Here is a 21,918-nt window from a genome sequence, read left to right as displayed (position 1 = left end):
GTGGGGACTGTCCTACATAACCAGGGACTGCCGGGGCATATGGGTAAGGCCATAGTTGTCCTTCCTCTTTGGAAATGGGCCCATATAGAGTTCTCTAATGTGGTGGATTAAACCCTGTGGACTCTGGGTGGAGATAACGTCACCCCACTCCATGTGTCTCACTCTGAATTCCATAATATGTACTGTGGGCCCTTCCTGGACCTTAATTGTCATCAGGAAATACAGCAACCCCTTCACCTATGATATATATTCCATATATTCAACAATGAACATTCATCATCATCACCATTTATTTATATAGCGCCACTGATTCCACAGCAATGTACATAGAACTCACTCACATCAGTCCCTGCCCCATTGGGCCCCAGAACTGTGAGGCAGAAGTGCTAACCACTAAGCCACCGTGCTGCCCACATTAAGAACATATCCCCATGTTCATTGGAACACAGGCTGAGCTCCACACTCCAAGGTCATTCTTACACAACTGAGCTTGGATGGGCAGCTCCTAAACACCCCCCATTATAATTTGCCACAGCAGTGTCCCTATTTTATCAGGTCTGCCTCTTTCAACAGGCCCTGGTGACATCACGCACTGTGACATCACGCACTTGACATCATAGTGAGTGACCACACTGCCCAGGGACAGTGCAGAGAGGCAGCTCAGAGAGAGCGAAGAATTCAAACACACCACTGTGTTTTTCATAAGTCTCTCAATTGAAAGCTGTTTACAGGAGTTATGAGGTGAGGTCTAATTGTGAAGGTGCATGTGATAAGTATGAGAGAACCTGTTAATGTTTAGAGCACAGCACAGAGTATATCAGGAGATGAGTGATGTGTCAGTGAGGACAGGACTGCATGTGACAGGGGCAGTGACATGATGTGTGGATGGGTAATGGAGGCAGCAGGAAGCCACAGACTGAGAATTATAAAGTAGAAGGAGCAGGTGCCCCATCAGCACAGAGTATTTAATTAGATGATTTTGTGGAAGTTGTGGGAGGCAGTGACCTGTCCTCTCCTCGATAATAATATATAGCCCACTGCCCAGTGTAGATTCTCCTTTCCTGTATGTAAGTTTAAATATTTGTTTTATTTTATGTTGCACATTTTAAACTGCATTGAATGTGAATAATTAAATGTAAATATTCCATCATTCGTCTCTTTACAGAGATGATTTCTATTACGTGCTGTTTCTGAACCCTGCTATCACCTTATCGCAAAGGAGAAACATTTGTATTATCAGCAAACATTAAAGTGATAACGCCACAAAAAGCTAAAATTATATTATAATAAAAGAAAAAAATTAAACGTACCTGCACTCACCCAATCTGGTGCGTCCTGTGATGCCTGTAACGGCTGAAACAGGAAATCCCTTATTATGGTTGGGGTGGGATTTTTTTTCAAAGTTCTAGTGGTGTTGTCAAGGGCCCTCCCCCCATAGTTGTCACACTCACAACCTGTAACTGATTGTTATTTGTACCATGGATCCCGTTTCCTGTTGCTCACCGATCGGACTATGCCTGGCTGTTTGTCTGGCACTGGTGTATATTAAATAAGCAGGTAAATAAGAATGTATTCTCTACTTGTCTATCCAGGTTGAATAATGATGAGCTTGAGACCCTGTGGAAACAACTGGGGGAGAGCCGGCAAGTGGAGGCAGAAGAACTGTGGATCAAGCAGCAGTTGGTATGACAACTATCTATAACCATTTGTATACATACAAACATACACGTACAGAGGTAATCACAACACGGTGTGGTCATGCCAGGCTGAGGGGCGTGTGACGGTCTCTGGGGCCGTGCTAAGCGCTTCTGAAGCATTAGGCTGTCTCCAATTCCCCTTCTCTAACAAACCCCCCAACTTGTCTGGGGACAAACGTGCCGACTGGTGGAATGGCGGCACAGTGGCATCAATTTGTGACTGTCCCATCTAAATCAGGACATCTGGGAGGTATGATTGGAATATGGCCATTGTGATACTATGAACCATGTGTGTGACATGTCATTGTGCATGATCCCACGCTTCATGTGTAGCCTCCAGCTTTCAGGAGCGCTTTATATATTTATATATATATATATATATATATATATATATATATATATATATAGCGGCAACATATACACATTACTCTTACGGAGACTATATACATTCACATCAGTTCCTGCTCCGACATCCGCGTGGCAATATCCCTCACCATGCGAACGGCTGGAAACTGACTCACGGTACAGATTCAGTTTCCTACTATTCACATTATAGACGGGATTAATAATGTGATGCCCACTGTCTGTACTGAAAAATAAAAGTACAGAAAGTGTGACATACATTTATCTGTCTCTCTCTCACTCTCTGTCACTCTCTCTCTTTCTCCATCTCTGTCTCTCTCTCTCTCACCCTCTGTCTCTCTCTCACCCTCTGTCTCTCTCTCTCTCTCTCTCTCGCCCTCTGTCACTCTCTCTCTCTGTCTCTCTTTCTCTCTTATTTCTCTCTCACACTCTAAAACTGACCTTATATCTGCATTATTCCCTGGACAGGAGAGAAAATGCGACATCCTTGAAGGAAGAGAGGAGCTGCTATCAAGCCTGGTCAGTCCATCATTATATCACTTAATATTCCAATGTGATGATAGTCACAGCCGTGGTGCACTCTCTCCTCGCAAGTGTCCCATAAGACCAAAACTGAAGCTTTGTTCACACACTTTATTACTGTAGTATATACAGCAATCACCGTGGGTGTATTATATACCCAGCAATCACCCCGGGTGTATTATATACCCAGTAATCACCCCGGGTGTATTATATACCCAGTAATCACCCCGGGTGTATTATATACCAAGCAATCACCCCGGGTGTATTATATACCCAGCAATCACCCCGGGTGTATTATATACCCAGCAATCACCCCGGGTGTATTATATACCCAGCAATCACCCCGGGTGTATTATATACCTAGCAATCACCCCGGGTGTATTCATATAAACACATCAAGTAGTAATATCTCCCAATTTCATAGAACATAAACACTCTCAACCATATTTGCCTACTTTTTAAATCTGTAATCCAGGAGATCCAGAGTACAGATCATGTGACTGAGGGTAGCAGGAGGCGTTGCGATGTCGTTACGTCACTATAGCCCCGCCCCTACTATAAAATACAGAAATTCAAGGCCCGGGAGGTTTGCCTACTCTTCCGAGAGCTTTGGAGGACTCCACGAAATTTGGGAGCCTCCCGGAAAATTTCGGGAGAGTAGACAACTAACTATGCTCTCAACCCAGAGCTTTATTTATCTCTTTTCAAGGTCTTCCACAGTAGTTTGCATGGAGACGCTCTGTCCTCTGGATTATTGCCCCAGTGTCCTAACTGCTATTGTATCAGGGCCCATCGTTCTCGTTATCCTACAAGACAGTGCGCTGAATCTGTCTCCTCCATCTAATGCCCACATTGGGCCTTACTAGCATAAAAAAGTCATAATTTCTGGAATAAATGGCTGCAGTGATTTATAAGTAGATATTTATATAATATCACATCAGAATATGCTACAGAACTCCAGATATAATAATAGTTGTACAGTAAAATTCTACAGTAAAACAGTGTTACAGTAAAATTGGTCAAATTCTGTCATTTGTTTAATAAAATAGAGGACATCCAGGTGGTCTTACGTTTACTCCGTCCAAAAAATCCCCTACGTAGTCTTCTGTTTGCCAAATAATGTAATACAGTGACAGGGAACGATCCGCACTTATTCTGTTCATTTATAGTCTGATTTATGGTACAAATCAAAGCCTCCTAGAAACTTGGACACAGCGGCGCAGCAACATAACAGTACCCTGCAAATAAGCCCCTTTGTGCGAGGAGAGGGCACTACACAATGTGTTACACAAATATACAATATGGTGTGCGCTACGTATTCATATACTCAGATCTAAATGTAATTCTCTCTATTGCAGCTCAGCAGCTATATGCGGGAGAATGATCTCCTGAAGAGTAGGCTCACCAGGCTGCGGCTGCTGGCCACAGAGCAGGAGGTACAGTATAACAGTTACTATAAAGAGGTGGCGCTCAGGTGGTGGCTTTGCTTACATTACCCTTGGTGCCGCCACTTCAGAGCTGAGGGTACATTTTACACGGCACTCAGTTCATAGGTGCAGAGAGAACATGACACAGCTGTGTGACCAGTAAATAACATGGACTCATGTATGTAGTAACTGATAGCCGGGCGGGATGGAGGAGCAGGTGCTTTGCTGCCGGAAATATTTTATTGTGTTTATTACATGTGTGCCCAGTGTAAAGTGTACAGACATGTAAATGTGTAATGTATTTATGTATAAACAGTAGGAGAAGTGGCGATATGGCGATACCACCATATACACCCCTACATCCACCTCTGTCTAACACTTATGGATTCCACTCACCCAGTGGTCCAATAGAGATCTGGGGGGCCCAGTGTAGATGGTGCTAGACATCAGGGACAAAATAATGTCAGTCTGGGTGAGAGATATTCTGCTCTATCTATAAAATCCAGCTGTGTCCTGGGACCAACAACTTACCATTTATTCCATCTCCTGTCTACCTGCGTTCATCTACCCGGCAGTACCAATCCAATGTAAACGGTCAGAAGGTTTTAGCAACCAGCAAAGAGGTGCTGCAGCAGCCACACCCCACAGAGAAGTGTAAGCGGCTCCTGGTAGGCTGGTGATGGAGCTTGGTGGTGACAGTGATTACCCACCTAAAACACGGGATACGTTTAGTTTAGTTTGGCCAATGGGGAAACTAGGATTAGTCAGTGACAACAAGTTGCTGAAAACCAGCAAAAATTATAAAGCGTAAAGGAGGACGGGGCATCACAGCACAGACAGGGACTTGTCACTTAAAGTTTTTGTGTAATCAATGGCGAAACGTTTTTCATAGTCTGGATTGGTTGTCCCACAATAGGTCCACGTTCCAGTATCTGATATATCAGATATAGACATCATACTGGATGTCTGACCTGAGTGATATTTATATGGTTGTAATCCTGCATAATATCAGAGTGGGTTCTTGTTTCATGTTCTATATAAGTTGCTGCTAAATGAACTCTTCAAGACAAATTTCTAGACCAAATCAAAATATATATTTTTTTATTAAGACCAATTTGTTAATTTTTCCATTAAATTATTTTCTCTCGTTCTGCTGTAAAATGTATAGTAATCTGGTAATAACCTGCGGGGACAGACTGTGGCCGGCTTATCCGAGTCCCATGGAACTTGTCCTAAAGATTTGTTGTGTATAATTTATTTCACTCTGTGTCTCTTTCCCTAGATTATCAACAGGAACCTGCGGGAGTGGCAGCCGCAGCCAGAAGCACCTTCTCTGTTAGTATCTATATGGTTTATTCCATGTACACATACATTCTATACGGTTCTAAAGAGGAACATTTGTGTATATAATCAGTGCTGTCCGTACTGTAATAGAAATATCAGGAAGTCTTTAAGTCCTGTACTGGTGACTCCAGACAGGATCTGTCTATACTGTTCTATTAATTGCATTCAGGCTCTGTCTGTAATTTTCTAAAAACTCCAGAAATATCTATTATATACTGTTAAATTGTTGCTCATCCTACATTAAAAAAATCGTATAAGAGAAACCTCCAGATAGGAACTATGACCATGGACTGTATCAGTAACTCTTGTGAATAGAAGACATAAGTTTAAATAATAATATTTTCTGGTCCTTCAGGATGAAACCTGTGGAGGAGGCTGCGGAAGATCCTGCAGAGATTGTGATGGCTGAACTGGTGAGTCCATGTCATCAGCCCCTTCCTCTATGTTATATAAAGTGAGATCATATTTACTGTCAGCAGTAAGACATTTGTACCTGCCACCTCTGTCACAGGTCATCTTTTGTAACTACTAAACATCTTCTATCAGAAAGAAAGGTTCCCATCCCAGGAGAGGGACAGATAGCTAAGACGCTCAGTGTGCTAATAACATACGTGCTCTGACCCTACCTCACCAGGTCTCCTGCACCACACCAGAGCTCTCACTAGTATAGTGCATTGACGTGGAGCAGGAGGCCAGCAATGGCAGTGATTAGCATGATACCTAGTGGTTACAGTCATTACCATGAGGAAGGACTTCTCTTTCTTTTCCCTACAGGCTGTAAGCTCTCTAAGCTGGGGGTACATTGCAGCAAGACCACCATCAACAAAATTGTGGCCAAGATCCAGGCACTCTGGCCAAGCAGCCAGTTTACCTCTGGCTTACACTAGGGTCTGTTAGTACAGTTGGGTGATGACCAGAAACACCTAACCATGCAGGATATTGAACTAGTTGATTTCAATTGGATTATTAGCAAATAATGTGCTGTTCATTTTGGGGCAACTTGCTGCAATATGGGACCAAATGGTCAATATCGTAGCATGGCCGGCCAACTCTGACTTCCCTAACTTCAGTGGCTGATCTTGTGTCGTATTCCTCATAATCCCACCACTGATTTTCCTTTAGGAGCGGCAACTGCAGATGAAAAGTGCTGTAAAACGTAAAGAGCAGAAAAGGAGCAGCATTGCAGGACTGAGGTAAATTATTCTCCTATTATTATTTCAAAATGATTGCAACTGTTCATCGCTATAACATAGTTTCTCTTTCAGATTGCTATTTAACATCATTTGCAATCTCATGCGCTGGTCCTGCAAGCTGCTGCTCCTGTCTGGCATTCTGCTCCTGCTCTTCTATGTGCTCCTGCAGACATACGCGACCGTTACCACCAACTGCAGGAGCTGCACAAGAGGGATGATGGAGACTATGGAGTTAATCCTGAGGCCCTACCATGCTATCAAGGTTGAGGGCCCAGTTCCCATATAATAGCTTGTCCCATCAGGAGAAAGGGTGCAGGCTCCTCTACCTGGTTGGTCTTCTCCTTGTCCCCCAGTCCATACGGTGTAGGTGTCCTGCTGCAAGGAGGTAGTGACCAACAGGAGAGGTTGTCGCTCTCTGTAGAGACCCATTCGTTCCAGCTCCAGCTGGGACGTATGGATCTCTACAGAGAGTGACGACCTCTCCTGTTGGTCACTGCTTCCTTGCAGCAGGACATCTACACCGTATCAGATGGCGTAAGAACTGGACCTGTGAGTCAGACCAACCGGGTAGAAGACCCAGCACCCTATACTTTCTGCACCTCCCTCTAAAACATCTGCACCAGCATAGGAGATCCATACCATCTGCAGGAGCTCGCACAGGAGATCCATACCATCTGCAGGAGCTCGCACAGGAGATCCATACCATCTGCAGGAGCTCGCACAGGAGATCCATACCATCTGCAGGAGCTCGCACAGGAGATCCATACCATCCGCAGGAGCTCGCACAGGAGATCCATACCATCTGCAGGAGCTTGCACAGTAGATCCATACCATCTGCAGGAGCTCGCACAGGAGATCCATACCATCCGCAGGAGCTCGCACAGGAGATCCATACATCTGCAGGAGCTTGCACAGGAGATCCATACCATCTTCAGGAGCTCGCACAGGAGATCCATACCATCTGCAGGAGCTCGCAATAAACCCATTGAACCAGAGTCTAGTACTGCTTCTTTCATACTGTCATTTATTGTTACAATGTCTAATTAAATATATAGATATACATTTCTTTAAAGAAGTTCCTCTCCCCAATCATTAACCAGCGCTACAGCTAGAAGCAGGCTCCCACTAGAGCATGGGGGGGGGGCAATGAGCATGGAGACCCCCTCTCATAATGTGAACCAATACCACCCTACTCTTTTTTTATTATTATTTTTTTTTATTTCCGAGGTACATGACTCGGAATCGCCCGGTGCAGTGCAAACTGTGCTGGGGAATTGGGACTTTGGACCCTTCCCAAAAGGGAAAGGGCCCTGTGCCTCCCCATCCCGTAGAAGCCAAAAGGCCCCAGAGAGGGAAAAAAAGGGAGATCTTTAGTCCCTTCTTTGCTGAAGCTAGGGAGGGCCCCTTTATATCACCGACATAAAAGGCTCCCTCCAAAAGGAGGGAGCCTCAGATGACTTGGGTAAAGAGGGTCGCCCATAAGATCCTATACCCAAACCCCTACCAAATGTGGCAAAAACAAAGACACATAATCAAAAAAGTGCTTGGTACCAAGTGTAATAAATAAATAAATAAATAAGTGCCATAAGGCCCCAGCCTTTCGGACGGAAATATAAAAATGATGCTTGCACTCGGCCAACAGGCTAGGGCGAAAAAAATGGTGCTGCCTAAAAATTAAAGGTGCAGAGGGCCTTACTCTGTGCACAGGTGCCTCTTTCTCCACAATGCATTTTTGGGCATCTAGCAACTCGGGCTCCAGGCAGCCGGCCTCTTGGCCAGAGGACCAGGTGACGGCCCATCGCCTACAGGGGGGTGTCTTTAAGCCCCACTGCATCCATGGGCATTGTCATGTGCAAGCTAATTTTTAGGCGTAATTCTGCACTATATGTTTGTGAATTACTTCCTAGAGATAGTGTGACATGGTTCTCTTAGAAGCTGTTAGATCAAGGGGTTTTGTGGATGATAAACTACCCAGAGGGGGGGTGGTAGATAAGGGTAGCACCTTATACCATGTATGGCAGGACGCAAATGTGAAGGCCTTTGAAGAAATCTCTTGCTAGACAATGAAATATCACACCTGTTTGGGAGGCCCCAGACATGCCGACTGCAGAGACTGGGTTGTATGTTAATGACAGATTCAAGCTGAATAAGATCACAGGAAAATATCATATCATTTTCTCCAATATCATACATACCAGAGGCATGTGTGGTATGCAGATGAAGGGAAACTTAGGACCTGGTGTGTGAAGGTAAAATCATATTTGTAAACCATACTGTTGCAAAGTTAGGACGGTGTAAAGAAAACTTGACTTAAAGGTATTCAAACAGCAAAGTCATAAGACCCTAATTTGCATTCTTCCCTCCTGTTGGTTCTAACCTCACAGGAAAGGGGGCTGGGGGGGGGGGGGGTCCTGTAGCTGGGTTTTAAAACTGTACTGAAAATGTAACTCCTGGTTCTTCTAAGGGAGTCATTTAATTGGAGAAGTCCCATTTGTTCTGCTCCTCCCGGCACCACAAACTTGATTCTAAGTGAGGTATCAATTCTGTGTTTTATCCTTTTTATTTTATAAGAAACAATTGCAATATATTTGTATGTCATTTTATTATCTTTTTATCTTAAGCATTGTGGATGTATCTTCCATATTAAATTACACTTAATAAGTTCTAGTCTCTGTGTTCTTATGAATTCACGTGACAGTTTGGTCCAGACGCTACCTAATTGAAACTGTGCAAACCTTGTGGTTTTAAGTGAACTCTGATTAAAGTAAATTGTGTTGGATTAATGCTAGGGAGAACCGAAGGCTTCCTAAATAAGAGTGTCAGCTCTTATCCGAACAAACCTTGGTGGTGGTAATAAGTATCGCAAAGCTAGTGTGTGGCATAGATAGGGAAGTATTTAATCATTTTAGACAGACCAGGTGGTTGTCTTTGAGGTTGACCCTGTGTCACATAAGCGTCACGCAGACTCAGGTGAGTGCTGTTCGTGACAAATTCGTGGCAAGCTTGTGGGATATATTTTTCATTTTTTAAAAACTTAATTGAATTAGGGTGTGTGATCCCTGAGAGAGGAAATACAGACTAATTCACCAGAGACTGAACTCAATGCTTAAAACATTATAAGACATACAGCAATTGTTTCTTTCCCTCCCCTTCTCTTTTTTTTCTTATCTTTTTTTTATTTCGCATTAAGCGGAGGAGATGGCGGCTGCATATAAACGCTTGACAAAGGAGGCGCTGATTTCAGACTGTGAGGATGGAGGAATTCCCACCAGTGGCAAAAGCAAGGAGCAATTGATTGAAGCTCTTGTGCGGAGGGATCAGCAACTCACAGCTGTGTCCGAGGAAGAGCATAGCCAGAACTCAGAAGTGGACCTGACTGTGGGTATTCCTCAAAACCAGGGACTGTCAATTTCGGATGATTCTAATGGTTCATGTGTGGACACTGCTATGGACGTTTATTTGCAAACTGCCCTAAAATATTTGGGCCCAGCGGACATTACAACTAAAATGCAACTCATACAGCAGTTCCAGGAGAAGGAAGCTGCTGACCGTCAGGAGAGGCGTGCTGCTATGGAGGCAGCGGAGCGCCAAGCAGAGCGACAGGCAGAAAGAGAATCTGCCGAGCAAGAGGCAGAGAGGAGATATGAGCTGGAGCTTGCCAAGCTCAAACGCCAGCCAGAAGCCAGAGAGGCTGGTATTAGCAGACCCCGACCTGAGAATTTCCCTGTATTGGAAAAAGATGGGGATTTGGATACTTTTTTGCGTGGATTTGAAAAGACTTGCCGACAGTATGGACTGGCCAAAGATCAGTGGGCACAATATCTAACCCCTGGTTTGCGAGGTAAAGCATTAGAGGCCTTTGCAGATCTTCCACCTGAGATGGACGGAAATTATGAGGCAATCAAAAGTGCCCTGTTGCAACGTTTTAACATCACCCCAGAGGCGCATAGGCAGAAATTCAGAGATTTAAAACGCAGTGCTTCTGACACATATTCAGGACTTGTGGCCCAGCTGTGTGCTTCCTTCAAACAGTGGGTTGGAGGGCTACAGATCACCACCTTTGATGCTCTGCAAGATTTGATGATCCAGGAGCAGCTTCTGACTTTGTGCCCAGCTGATGTAAAGAAATGGGTAGTGGATCGGGACCCTGCATCATCTGCGGAAGCAGCTAGACTGGCTGACAAGTACACTGTCACCCGGGCCCCTGCAGCTAAAAGAGGAACTTTTGTGCCAGGACAGTCTGCCTGTAAAGGGGAGCGGCCCGGAGGAGCACCTTCACCTGCTGTTGTTTCTTCATCTTTTGGGAGGGTGGAGGCCAAGCCTGTTCAGGGAGACACCCGCCGTTGTTTTATTTGCAACAGGACAGGGCACCTCAGTGCCGCCTGTCCAGACCGAAAGACATCTACAGCCTCCACTGTGGAACCACCTCCTCCCCGGTCTGCTCCAGCTGTCCTGTGTGTTGCGGGATCCCAAGTGAGCCGGAATGACAATCTGCAAACGGTCACTGTCGGTGACAAGGTAACTGTGGGGTTAAGAGACACGGGTGCTGATGTTACCCTGGTGCGTTCAGAGTTGGTGGGGTCATCGGATATAATTCCAGGGAAAACTATTGTTGTGCAAGGGGTGGGAGGAATACACCCTGCTGTGCCTATGGCCTGGGTCTATCTGGACTGGGGTGCTGGAAGAGGTCTAAGGGAAGTCGGGGTATCGGACAATATTCCTACCAATGTTTTGCTTGGAACTGATTTAGGCAGGATGTTATCTCGTTATGTTGCTAGTAGTGATGTTGTGGACTCTGACCTTAACCATGTTTTTTCCCAGGTATCAGGATGTGACAGGGAAAATGTTTGTTCAGTTGTATCTGAAATCTGTAAACTAGGATGTGAGACGGAAAATGATTGCTCAATTGTATCCGATCTAGGTAAACTGTCTGTATCCAAGGAGGTAGGGGATGTAACTATTTCCTCAGTGTCAGTGGTCACACGCAGGCAAGCAGAGAAGGATAGGTCCTCACAATTAACTCCTGAGAGAGAGGTAGAAAGTCCCTCTGACCCAGAAACTCCCCCTCTAACCCCCCTCCCTCCAGTACCTGCAGTTACAGACGCCTTACCTTTGTCACCAGACACTGAGCAGCAAGTGAGAAGCCAGGCTTTTCAACAAGCACAGCAGACTGACACTACACTGGAAACACTGAGGTGCCTAGCAGGCAGTCCTCCCACTGAGTCTGATAAAGAAAGAGTGTTTTGGGAACAGGGAAGGTTGTATAAGGAAAGTGTAGCCAGAGATTTACCTGAGGCGGGGGTGATTGAGAAACGGCTAGTGGTACCCCTTATGTATCGGGAAGGGTTACTCAGGGTAGCTCATGAGGTCCCGCTGGCAGGGCATTTAGGCATAAAGAAAACTAAGTCTCGCTTAAAGCAAAAGTTTTACTGGCCAGAAACGGGCAAAGATATTGCCAATTATTGTCAATCTTGTCATGCCTGTCAGATGGTGGGGAAGCCTGGTGATGTGGGACACGCCCCTCTAGTGCCCCTGCCAATAATAGCAGAACCCTTTGAGCGGGTAGCTGTGGACATTATAGGACCCCTTGCCATTCCCAGCAGCTCTGGAAAACAATTTATTCTCACTGTGGTGGACTATGCCACACGGTACCCCGAAGCGGTGGCCCTCTCCTCAATACGGGCTGACAAGGTGGCCGATGCCCTCATAACCATTTTCTCCAGGGTAGGATTCCCCAAGGAAATGTTAACTGATCAGGGCACACAGTTTATGTCTAATTTAATGCAAAGCCTTTGCAAAAAGATGCACGTGGAACACCTCATAGCCAGCCCCTACCACCCACAGACTAACGGCCTGTGTGAGCGTTTTAATGGTACTCTCAAACAGATGCTAAGAACCTTTGTGGAGTCCCAGGGGAGAGACTGGGAGAGGTTTCTGCCGCACCTCCTGTTTGCGTACAGGGAGGTGCCGCAGGAATCCACTGGCTTCTCCCCCTTTGAACTCCTGTATGGGCGCAGGGTGCGTGGTCCCTTAGATCTGATCATAGAGGATTGGGAAGGGAAATTATTCACCCCCGAAACCTCTGTGGTCCACTATGTGGTGCAGTTCAGGGAGAGGATGCAATCCCTAATGGGGATGGTGCATAGTAATCTGAAGGCTGCCCAGACTAAGCAGAAGCAATGGTATGACCGCAGTGCTAGGGAGCGTATCTTTGAAGTGGGTCAGAAAGTTCTGGTATTGGTTCCTATGCGGCAGAATAAGTTACAGGCCTCGTGGGAGGGCCCCTTCTTGATAGTTCAACGCATCAATGATGTCAATTATGTGGTAGCCAGGGATGAGGGTCGGAAGAGGCACAGGGTATATCATGTGAACATGATAAAGGCCTACCACGAAAGGGGGGTCTCTGTATTAGCTGTATGTAGCTTACCTGAAGAGGACCAGGAGCCAGACCCCTTGTTAGACTTAGTGGCCTCTGCCAAGAGTGGGAGATCATTGGAGGACACCCAGTGTAGTGAGAGTTTGACAGAAGTACAGCTAGATCAGCTGTTTGTGACATTGAGGCCCTATCAGAATCATTTTACAGGGAAGCCAGGGCAAACACATCTAGTTGTTCATCATGTAAACACAGGCGATCAGCCTCCCCTCAGACAGACAGCTTATCAAGTTTCCCTGGAAGTGCAGACAGATATGAAAAGGGAGATTGAAGAAATGTTGGAGCTAGGGGTAATTAGGAAGTCCCACAGCTCCTGGGCTGCACCAGTAGTGCTGATCCCCAAAAAATGTGGTGGAACCCGGTTCTGTGTGGATTATAGGAGGTTAAATGAGGCTACTGTGTTTGATGCCTATCCCATGCCCAGGATAAATGAATTGCTAGAACGGTTAGCCCATGCTCGCTATGTAACCATTATGGATCTGAGTAGGGGTTATTGGCAGATCCCTCTGACGCCTGAGGCTCAGGAGCGGTCCGCATTTATCACCCCGTTTGGTCTGTATGAGTTCCTGGTCATGCCCTTTGGGTTGAAAAATGCCCCTGCCTCCTTCCAGCGACTCGTTGATAGCCTGCTAGAGGGCCAAGAGAGGCATGCTGTAGCCTACCTAGATGACATTGCTGTGTTTAGTCAGACCTGGGAAGAACATTTGATCCACTTGAGCAGTGTGCTAGCTAAAATAGTGGGGGCGGGTTTAACCATAAAACCTGAGAAATGTCAGATTGGTATGAATGAGGTGCAGTACTTAGGGCACCGAGTAGGAGGAGGTACCCTGCGTCCCGAGCCAACTAAGGTAGATGCTATTGCTGCATGGCCCACTCCTAAGACCAAGAAACAGGTTATGTCCTTTTTGGGGACCGCTGGATATTACCGAAAATTCGTACCCCAATATAGCTCCTTAGCTAAGCCCCTTACTGACCTTACAAAAAAGAAGTTGCCCCAAGTGGTGACTTGGACCCCAGACTGTGAAGAAGCATTCACCGCATTGAAGTCTGCACTTACCCAATCCCCAGTATTGCAAGCTCCTGATTTTGACCGGAGGTTTACAGTGCAAACGGATGCCTCCAACTATGGGCTGGGAGCTGTACTCAGCCAAGTGAATCAACAAGGGGAAGAGCACCCCATCCTGTACCTTAGTCGGAAGCTGCTTCCCAGAGAGGTGGCCTACGCAGTTGTGGAAAAGGAGTGTTTAGCTATAGTGTGGACCTTGCAAAAGTTGCAGTCCTACCTGTATGGACGGGACTTTACGGTAATCACAGATCACAACCCTCTCAGCTGGTTGCACAGAGTGGCTGGAGACAATGGGAAGTTGCTCCGGTGGAGTCTGACCCTCCAGCAATACACTTTCACTGTTCAGCACCGAAAAGGGAGCCACCATGGTAATGCAGATGGATTATCACGTCAGAATGAAAGCCTTGTGTCAGGTGAGCAGGGAAATCGTCCTGTAGGTAACAATTTCCCTGCCACCCTCTAGAACGGGGAGGTGTCATGTGCAAGCTAATTTTTAGGCGTAAATCTGCACTATATGTTTGTGAATTACTTCCTAGAGATAGTGTGACATGGTTCTCTTAGAAGCTATTAGATCAAGGGGTTTTGTGGATGATAAACTACCCAGAGGGGGGGTGGTAGATAAGGGTAGCACCTTATACCATGTATGGCAGGACGCAAATGTGAAGGCCTTTGAAGAAATCTCTTGCTAGACAATGAAATCTCACACCTGTTTGGGAGGCCCCAGACATGCCGACTGCAGAGACTGGGTTGTATGTTAATGACAGATTCAAGCTGAATAAGATCACAGGAAAATATCATATCATTTTCTCCAATATCATACATACCAGAGGCATGTGTGGTATGCAGATGAAGGGAAACTTAGGACCTGGTGTGTGAAGGTAAAATCATGTTTGTAAACCATACTGTTGCAAAGTTAGGACGGTGTAAAGAAAACTTGACTTAAAGGTATTCAAACAGCAAAGTCATAAGACCCTAATTTGCATTCTTCCCTCCTGTTGGTTCTAACCTCACAGGAAAGGGGGCTGGGGGGGGGGGGTCCTGTAGCTGGGTTTTAAAACTGTACTGAAAATGTAACTCCTGGTTCTTCTGAGGGAGTCATTTAATTGGAGAAGTCCCATTTGTTCTGCTCCTACCCGCACCACAAACTTGATTCTAAGTGAGGTATCAATTCTGTGTTTTATCCTTTTTATTTTATAAGAAACAATTGCAATATATTTGTATGTCATTTTATTATCTTTTTATCTTAAGCATTGTGGATGTATCTTCCATATTAAATTACACTTAATAAGTTCTAGTCTCTGTGTTCTTATGAATTCACGTGACAGTTTGGTCCAGACGCTACCTAATTGAAACTGTGCAAACCTTGTGGTTTTAAGTGAACTCTGATTAAAGTAAATTGTGTGGGATTAATGCTAGGGAGAACCGAAGGCTTCCTAAATAAGAGTGTCAGCTCTTATCCGAAACATCCTTGGTGGTGGTAATTAGTATCGCAAAGCTAGTGTGTGGCATAGATAGGGAAGTATTTAATCATTTTAGACAGACCAGGTGGTTGTCTTTGTGGTTGACCCTGTGTCACATTTGCATCGCGCAGACTCAGGTGAGTGCTGTTCGTGACAGGCATGTACACCTACTATTAGCCAAAAGGCCAAGAAGCACCTGTGTACCTGCTCGTTAATGCAAATATCTAATCAGCCAATTATGTGGCAGCAACACAATCATAAAAGCATGCAGACAGGCTGAAAAGGTTGAGTTGTTGTTCAGACCAAACACCAAAATGGGGAAGAAAAGTGATCCAAGTGAATTTGATCGTGGAATGATTGTTGATGCCAGACCGGGTGGTTTGATCATCTCAGAAAGTGCTGATCCCCTCTGGAGTTTACAGAGAACGGTGCGCAATGGTTCAAGCTGACAGGGAGGTGTCAGTAACTCAAATAACCAATGTGTTATAGCGGTGGTAGGCAGAGGGGCATGTCTGACTGCACAGCGCGTAGAACCTGGAAATGCATGGGCTGCAGCAGCAGAAAACCGCACTGGGTTCAACTCCTGTCAGCTAAAAACCCTTTGATGAACAAGCCCGGTTATAATTATAATAACAAAATAACACATTGCATAATGGCTAACAGCACAGAGAGAACAGTTTTATTAAGAACTGAGATCTGCATAGGAGCGAAGGATAATAAAAGCTTTGCTGTATCTTTAACTGAGTTATTCTCCGGAGTGTTAACAGTTAACTCTGTGGTACGCCCATCCGGTGTCATAGGGGAGGGGTATAGGGCTATAAGTTGGATGGGCGGAGTTTTGCTCAGTCTTGGCAGATATGGACGTTCAGGGAGTATCATCTAAGCCTGTCCCTGCCTGCTGTATTTTTCATTTATTTCTCATCCTGTGGCTTTCCCCTTTTAGTATATTTGGGTTTTTTCCCTTATCCTATACCTTTCCTGTCTTTTACTGTTTTCCTCCCTGTTTAGTTCCACATCAGTGTACTTGCTAGTCCCCTTTCAATGTGGCTTCCCTCCCTTAGAATTTTCACACTAGATGGGACTTTCCCCCCCTTGATTTAGTATTTCAGGCTGCAGTAGCACAGAGCTAAGTATACTAGTATGTCTGTATAGTTATTATAGCTGTGGTATTTCCAAGTTGGTTGTTTCCTGCAGCTATTTTGTATTGCATCATTTTCCTCTGTGCTCCCCCCATCCCCCGGCCAGTAAGGGTATGTGGGCTGGGGTTATACAATTCATGTTTGGTAATTGCTGTATATGAAGATGTTAGGAGATATCCGCCTTTCTCATTGTTTAGCAGGGATTCCCTTCCCCCATCAGCATGCTTCACAGACATATTCAGTGTGCAAAAAACTTCTGCTTACACATGAGGTAGTTTTGTATCATTTTGTCACATATTATTTGTCTGTCCAGACAGTCCCATAGCAAGGCAATAAGGGGACATGTTAGCTGTTATATGCATTCTCTTCAAAGGTCAATATATATATAAAAATAAAAGGGGGTTTATTTTCAGGGCCAGTGCTTTAGATGGTGCCTTATAGTTTTCATGCATTGGGATGCTAATTACATGCTGTACCCGCGTATGGCATGTAACAGGGGATACTGATTTGCAAATAGTTATAGGGCTTTGAAAAAGTGCGCCAACTACCTGCAGGAGGGGAAAGGGGTATTTTTTTCCCACAGCTTTCATGCAGGGCCCGTCAGTTTTCTGCCAACATTCCCCACCCCCGACCACAGGGTAAATTGCTGATGACGGTTTACCCCTCTGCTTGATGCTGGCAGTGGCGGGGCCCCTGATTTGTAACCTTTACTGGGCTCATTACCATATAACAAATTACATGGGCCTAGGGCTTATATTACATGTAGGGACTTGCCCATAAAGGATGGTGTCAAGGGAATGCTCATTACTGCCTGGGAGACAGGATTGGCAAGCGGGGTGGCAGAACGCCTGCAGAAACTTCTATGAAATTTTATGTGTTGGTTGAAGGTGGACTGTCCATGATATAATTGTGATGTATATGTTGGTATCTGGCACATCTCGAAATGCGGTGAGTATATCTGTTTAGGTATGCATTTTTCTTACGCTTCATTTGTCCTGGTGCAGATGCAGTTCATATTGGATGGGATCTGTGGTAAGGAAAGACAGTACAACGGAAGAGTTACCGGCTGGGCAACATAATTTACAGGTCTGGTCTGGGGTGTGTCCTTAGTAAGTCCTCTATTCTCGCAGTTGACACGGTGAGTGCAGAGTTATTATGTACAAGGTGTTAAGGGCAAATTTTTCTTGGGACTAGTAGTTATTACATTAGAATTGTACCTATATCATTCAGTTGATGGTTGTTAGTACCAACCCGGGTTTCCTCAGGGCTCCCTTATGAGGTAAGATGTGGGATGGTTCTTGCAGGTGCGTAGGATTACATTATTCGAGATACTCTACGGGCGGGGCCCATACGGGTGTCTTGTGCCAACCTGGGCCATTGCTATTTGGGCAATTTTGCGGGCGAGCAAGTGGCTATGTTTTTGGGGTCCTCAGGGTAACGGGTTATCCTCTATTAAGAATGGTGTCATCCGATATATCACCATAAGGGCCACGGTGCTATCCGCCCGAGCTAATTTTTTTCTCCGGCTTCACTGGCAGGATATTATCCGGGCGTGTCAAGAGTTCTATGGCATATTAATGTATATGTGTGCGGGCCTGGGCGTGCTGATTACACTTCTTACACAGGGGAACAAACCTGCATCTGCTGCAAGGTGGGAAGGGCAGCACCACTCAGATTTAGGTTACACAATAGTCTGTATATATGCTTATCTATAGGAAAACTATAGACGGGAGACTCAGGCCATAGGGGAGAGGAATGAACACATGTAGAAATGCGGGTCTACTGATGTGGTCCTCAGAATCTATAACATGAGCCTTCTTAGGTTTAGGATCACGCAGCCTGGTATGGGAAAAATGGGTATATCAAATATGTGGTCCCATATAGATTATGATTTGTTCCAACTAAATATTAGCAAAGGCTTCATGTATTGTCCATGTGGTAAAACTGATTACTACACATGCAGTCTTGAATGCACTGGGGTTTCCTGCCTGGAATTAATATATAATTTGCGCATTGTGGTGTAACCCTCTGAAGCTTACGATGTGTAATGAATGTTGGGGGCGCAAGTTAGTCTATTAAGAACTATATTCTCAAGAGGGAATGGTTAGTATTGAGGAAGATGCATGTACGGATACAAATACATATGCTGACCCATGATACAGATTGGTTTGGTCGGACACTGATACATATGCAGAGACATGATACCGATTTGTTGACCGGATACAGATACATATGCAGAGACGTGCTAGAGATTTGTTGTGCAGAGACGTGCTAGAGATTTGTTGTGCAGAGACGTGCTAGAGATTTGTTGTGCAGAGACGTGCTAGAGATTTGTTGTGCAGAGACGTGCTACAGATTTGTGGATCGGATACAGATACATACGCAGAGACGTGCTACAGATTTGTGGATCGGATACAGATACATACGCAGAGACGTGCTGCAGATTTGTTGTGCGGAGACGTGCTGCAGATTTGTTGTGCGGAGACGTGCTGCAGATTTGTTGTGCGGAGACGTGCTGCAGATTTGTTGTGCGGAGACGTGCTGCAGATTTGTTGTGCGGAGACGTGCTGCAGATTTGTTGTGCGGAGACGTGCTGCAGATTTGTTGTGCGGAGACGTGCTGCAGATTTGTTGTGCAGAGACGTGCTGCAGATTTGTTGTGCAGAGACGTGCTGCAGATTTGTTGTGCAGAGACGTGCTGCAGATTTGTTGTGCAGAGACGTGCTGCAGATTTGTTGTGCAGAGACGTGCTGCAGATTTGTTGTGCAGAGACGTGCTGCAGATTTGTTGTGCAGAGACGTGCTACAGATTTGTGGATTGGATACAGATACATATGCTGAGACGTGATACAGATTTGTGGTGCAGAGACAGGATACAGATTTGGGGATCAGGTACAGATACGTAGGTAAGGACGTGATATAGATTTGTTGAATGGTTACATGTCAGGTATCATGATACGGATATGTTGTTCGGATTCAGATACATAGGCAGAGACATGATACAGATTTGTTGATCGGATTCAGATACATAAGCGAGTTATGATGCGGGTATGTTGACCTGTTACAGATATATGTATGGTATGATGATACAGATATGTTGGTTGGATACAGATACTTATGCAGAGTCAGGATGCAGGTATGTTGTCCAGATTCGGATGCATGTAAGGTAGGATGATGCAGATACGTAGGGGATTCATGGCACTGCTGGGTCACGTGGGCAAACAATATCCCTCTTATGAAGCTGCGGGTTTTACAGAGCGTCCAGGACAAAACTGGTAGGGTTTAGACTTAGTTTGTAAGGTACAGGGCATTTGGATAGTTGCTTACAGGTGACCTATTGGCTATCAGCAATAGTTAAACACAATGGGGCTGTACTCTCATTGTATTTCATTATGTATGAGATTAAGCGACCCTGGGACAGTTGTTGCATTTGGCCAGTTGTTAATTCGATCGGGCCCATGAGCTGACGATAGTTGGAAGTAGTCACTGTTAAGTGACACTGTTGTCTTTGCCTTCCTACAGGAAGGGGGATGCAGGGGGGCCTATGCCCCATTGTGGCAGCCTTACTACTTCAATGGTTTACTTCCCCATGATGCATAGTTATATACGTTTTCAGGGGTGTGTCAAGTGGATCCATTTATTGTCAATCTCTCCAAGGCAAATTTACCCATCTGCGGTTACTGAACACGGGTAAGTCAAGTTGGTGAAGGGGGTTTGATGCACACTTTCTTTCATGCCCTTTGGGACAGACGGTATGCCTTGCAGCATGGAGGACCTTCCTGATGATAGTTATGGATCTGGGTAGGGACCCTAGTCTTGATGGAAGTGGGTTTTTTGAGTTGGCGCTTCTGGGCTATAGGAATTAGACAAGAATCTTCCTTGTGGTCTTCAGAGGAGACACTGATTATTGTTATGGGGTTAATCCTGGGCCTGCGAGGGCACAGTGTAAGTAGCCTGGTTTTGGCCTTACAGTTCCAGCTTAAGTGGTGGCATTAATCCTTTGAAGGAGGACTCTTTTTGATTGTGATTGGTATGGCACTATAGCCGGAGCATGTGGTTAAACTAATATTCAATTTTGCAATACAGTCTCCTATGGCGCGGCAGTCCCTTATGTTTTGCTGGTTGCCTTTGGAGGCAGGGGCGCGAAGGGACTTAAATGTACGTCCTGCTCTTCTTTCCTAATCTCTTCTAACTTCTATTTTCTGCTGCGGTGGCACAGGTTTTAGACTGCTTGGGCCTTTGGAGGTCGGGCGCGAAGGGATTTCTCCATTTTTTTTTCCCACTGGGTTTTATGGTTTACCTTCGTCTGTGCTTCCGCTCAATCCCTTTGTTTCCTCTTTTGTCTGGTGAGTACTGCAATCTTGCGAGTTTGTGTTCTTGTTTGTGCTGGGTGTCTTTGATGTTCTGTTCTGGTCGTCTTGATTTTCTTTTCAAAAATTTTCAATTTCAGGGTGCTCCTCGGAGTTCCCGTTCTTCTTGCTGGTATGCATATTTACCTTGCTGTGGTGCTAATATTTTGTTTTTCTCCTACCTTACAGACCTTTGGACCCCACTGCGGATCGGGCTGCTGGGACACTCATATTCATGGGGCTGGTTAGCACAGGGCAGCTAGGGATATTTCTCTGTTTGCGGGGTCAGTGGTGGTTCAGTGGATAGGTCGTAGAGGTTTCAGTTGGCCTGGGTTTCGGAAGCTCCTCAGGGGTACTGTGGCTAGTCAAAGGTTTCCCCATGTGCTGGTGATACATCTAGGAGGAAATGACATAGATGGTAGCAAGTCGATTGATTTGATATTACATATTCAAGAGGATTTGAATTGGATACATGCCTCTTGGCCTGCCCCGGTCATTTGCTGGTCAGATATTGTGTGAGGAGGATTTGGCGTTCATTTCCTCATGGATGTGTAGCAGATGAAGTGAGGAGGAAGGTTAATTCCGTTGTTGCACGTTTTCAAGCTCCTTAGGTGGTTTGCGGTTTGAGCCCCTCGCTATATAAGGACGTCGGAGTGCATTTGAGTGAAGAGGACATGGTTATTTTTGTTTGAGATATTTATGAGTTTTTAGCATCGGAGGGATTTGGTATGGTGGCGGGCCGCGGCTCCTAGGGATCCGGGCGTGGCCGGAAAAGCAGTTCAGTCGACGGCCAGTGGTTGTTTGGGCGCACATTACGGTATTGGGCATGGTGAACCCGCCTCTCTTCGAGTGAATCGGCTATTAGTCTCGGTTTCAGGTACCGCCCCTGTGGGTTGCCCTGTGGTTGCTTTCATTATAGCCCAGAGG

General features: G+C 45.5%; 2 protein-coding genes across 2 annotated transcripts in view; one reads left to right on the top strand and one right to left on the bottom strand.

Moving 5' to 3' along the window:
- LOC142143933 (uncharacterized) overlaps nucleotides 1-21,918 on the bottom strand; it is a 454,648-nt gene that overhangs the window by 160,412 nt on the left and 272,318 nt on the right. The gene's annotated exons all lie outside the window — the stretch shown is intronic.
- LOC142143172 (uncharacterized) lies at nucleotides 10,054-14,508 on the top strand. Its single transcript, XM_075200882.1, has 2 exons — nucleotides 10,054-11,682; nucleotides 13,591-14,508. Exons 1-2 carry the CDS (start codon nucleotides 10,054-10,056, stop codon nucleotides 14,506-14,508), a joined length of 2,547 nt encoding a protein of 848 aa, XP_075056983.1.

Source organism: Mixophyes fleayi, chromosome 3 (genome assembly GCF_038048845.1).
Source record: "Mixophyes fleayi isolate aMixFle1 chromosome 3, aMixFle1.hap1, whole genome shotgun sequence".
Classification (NCBI taxonomy): domain Eukaryota; kingdom Metazoa; phylum Chordata; class Amphibia; order Anura; family Limnodynastidae; genus Mixophyes; species Mixophyes fleayi.
The sequence above is the reverse complement of the archived record's forward strand: the minus strand, read 5'-3'. Positions and strand labels throughout refer to the sequence as shown.

What these genes read in the sequence shown, in the direction of transcription:
- LOC142143172 (XM_075200882.1), top strand. Translation starts at nt 10,054, where the DNA reads ATGCAACTCATACAGCAGTTCCAGGAGAAGGAAGCTGCTGACCGTCAG. An exon ending in CACCAGACACTGAGCAGCAA is followed by an intron (nt 11,683 to 13,590) that starts GTGAGAAGCCAG and finishes GCCTCCTTCCAG; the next exon opens with CGACTCGTTGATAGCCTGCT.